The 2,688-nt window shown below is 40.0% G+C and overlaps 1 protein-coding gene and 1 long non-coding RNA gene across 2 annotated transcripts in view; one reads left to right on the top strand and one right to left on the bottom strand.

The window, feature by feature from the left end:
• Window positions 1-2,688, top strand: part of stab1 (stabilin 1) — a 122,935-nt gene that overhangs the window by 95,241 nt on the left and 25,006 nt on the right. Inside the window, exons 59-61 of the mRNA XM_032514890.1 lie at window positions 1,351-1,483; window positions 1,649-1,709; window positions 2,037-2,181. Coding sequence (XP_032370781.1) covers window positions 1,351-1,483; window positions 1,649-1,709; window positions 2,037-2,181 — 339 coding nt within the window. The remainder of the gene's footprint in view (window positions 1-1,350; window positions 1,484-1,648; window positions 1,710-2,036; window positions 2,182-2,688) is intronic.
• The window catches only part of LOC116688703 (uncharacterized), a 14,411-nt gene that overhangs the window by 3,175 nt on the left and 8,548 nt on the right, over window positions 1-2,688 (bottom strand). The window lies entirely within an intron of this gene.

Here is a 2,688-nt window from a genome sequence, read left to right as displayed (position 1 = left end):
CTCAAGCCACCAACCTTGCCTAACAGTGCAATTATCAGGTTAGTGTGTCAGGGCTTTAACTGTCATTAACCCCCAACCATCTTGTCTGTGATTGGCTAGAACGTAGTTTGTTGTGTTTTGTGCACAGGCTGTGCCTCTAGTGTTTGTTTGACGTTTACGACGCCTGTGTTGTCTCCCGAGACCGGGCTTCTCACTGTATATCCAGAAGGCAGGCAGCTAGCGGATCAAAGAGCGATACCTACGATTTGAGACAAAACTTAAATTGTGCTAAAACAATGCAGGAACGCGTAGTGCACCTTTAAGAATATATCAAGGGTTAAAGTAACCCTTAAAACCCGTAAAAAATCCATCAGACAGCTGCAGCTGATTCAGAACGCTGCTGCTCGAGTGCTCACTAAGACCAAGAGAGTGGATCACATCACTTCAGTTCTGAAGTCTCTACACTGGCTTCCTGTGTCTCAAAGAATTGATTTCAAAATGCTTTGGTATGTAAATCACTAAATGGTTTAGGGCCAAAATACATTTCTGATCTTCTACTACACTATGACCCACCCAGACCTCTCAGGTCCTCTGGGACAGGTCTGCTTTCTGTCCCCAGAGTAAGAACTAAACAGGGGGGAGCAGCGTTAAGTTTTTATGCTTCTCATATCTGGAACAAATTTCAGGAAAACTGCAGGTCCACAGCAACTCTCAGTTAAGACCTTTCATTTTGATGTTGCATTGTTGAAACTATATGACAATCTATATAAGAATATAAAGAAAATTACCAAGGATTGCAGGGGGATTACATGTATGGAGCACCGGCTTAGACATCGTCCCCTCCTAGCATCCTTACATTTTGTATTTTATCTGCTTTTATAATTTAATTGTTTTAAATTAAAGCTGCCTTCCCTTATACATACATAAAACTACCCATAGCAAAGTAAAGCAGGGCAATACATTCAGACTCTGAGGTGTTGCACTGGCAACATATGGCTCAAGAAGCTGACACAGATCCTTCAGTTAGTCCCTCCAACGAGAACCAATTTCTCTGATAAAAAAAATCTGTAATGTCAGAGCCATTTTTAATTTCAAATCCAATATAATTAAGTGCAGAGTAAAGATGTTCAGTATATATGTTCCTCAGGTTTTGCTTTATTGAATATTATGTCAATAATTATGTAACAAGTTACCAAATTTTAAGAAAAATGGATGGCAAAGAAATCTGTCCCATGCTGTATACTGTTAATATACTGCACATGATGAGAAGGATCAATTAATCAATCTATCCATTCATTTTATTTGTCACATGAAAGCTAGAGGGGTACAATTCCAGTGAAACTTTGAAAACAGTTATGAAACTTTCTGCAGCTCCAGACCTCTGCTCCGAGTACAACGGCGGCTGTCACTTGAACGCAGACTGTAACCAGACGGGACTGCTCGTCAACTGCAGCTGTCACAGCGGTTACCAAGGAGACGGCTACTCCTGTGAGCCCATCAACAGGTGGGCGTGGCCAATCATTTTCTCTGAATTATAGTCTGGTTTTGCTTCCAATGTTTTTTCTACTTCTTAAGGAGAATTTATATTCAAGATTCAAAGGCTGTTCGTTAAAATGGGGATATTGGCAGTAAGAGCAGTGCATGAGGCTGCTGTCTGTTTGTGTTCCAGGTGTACTGAAGAGCAGAATGGTGGCTGCAGTGACTTTGCCACCTGCAAGTTCACTGGTCCAGTGAGTGACAACCGTTGTTTGTCTTTTTTCTTCAAAATCTTTGTTTTTTCATCCCTGTGTCAGGATTAAGAATTAAGAAGTTTTTTTTTTTGTATTGTTTTTGTTTGGCAAGATCTAGGACAGTGATAGTTTCAGTGGGGCAGGCCGTAAATGAAACTAAAGAAGCCAAACATGTTTCTTAATTTGTCTTGTTCTTAAAATATACATAAAGTATATATGGTACTGGTTAAGAAAACTAGTTTGAGAGGAGAGAAACAGATTAATTGGCCAACTGCATAAACCTGCAACCTGATTTAATCTAAGCACTCAGTAATTTGTTTCCTCCAGAACGAGCGGCAGTGTGAGTGCCTGCTGGGGTATGTGGGTAATGGAGTCCAGTGTCTGGAGAAGGTCGTGCCCCCTGTTGACCGCTGCTTGGAAGGAAATGGAGATTGCGACCCTGTGGCCACCTGCAAGGACCTGCATTACCATGGTAACACATCTAAACTGACTGTTATTACAATGATTATTACCGTGGTAACACATCTGAACTGCCTTTTTTTGCAATTATTTTCATGGTAAGACATTTGGACTCACCGTTATTACAATGGTTATTACCATGGTAACAGATGAAGACTGACTGTTTTTGTAATAATTATTACCATGGTAACACAGCTGGACTGACTTTTTATTGCAATTATTTCCATGGTAACACATCTGGACTCATCGTTATTACAATGGTTATTACCATGCTAACACAGCTGGACTGACTGTTATTACAATGTTTATTACCATGCTAACACATCTGGACTGACTGTTATTACAATGTTTATTACCATGCTAACACATCTGGACTGACTGTTATTACAATGGTTATTACCATGCTAACACATCTGGACTGACTGTTTTTACAATGGTTATTACCATGCTAACACATCTGGACTGACTGTTATTACAATGGTTAATACCCTGTTAACACATCTGGACTGACTGTTATTAC

This window comes from Etheostoma spectabile, chromosome 4, assembly GCF_008692095.1.
Source record: "Etheostoma spectabile isolate EspeVRDwgs_2016 chromosome 4, UIUC_Espe_1.0, whole genome shotgun sequence".
Taxonomy (NCBI): Eukaryota; Metazoa; Chordata; class Actinopteri; order Perciformes; family Percidae; genus Etheostoma; species Etheostoma spectabile.
The sequence above is the reverse complement of the archived record's forward strand: the minus strand, read 5'-3'. Positions and strand labels throughout refer to the sequence as shown.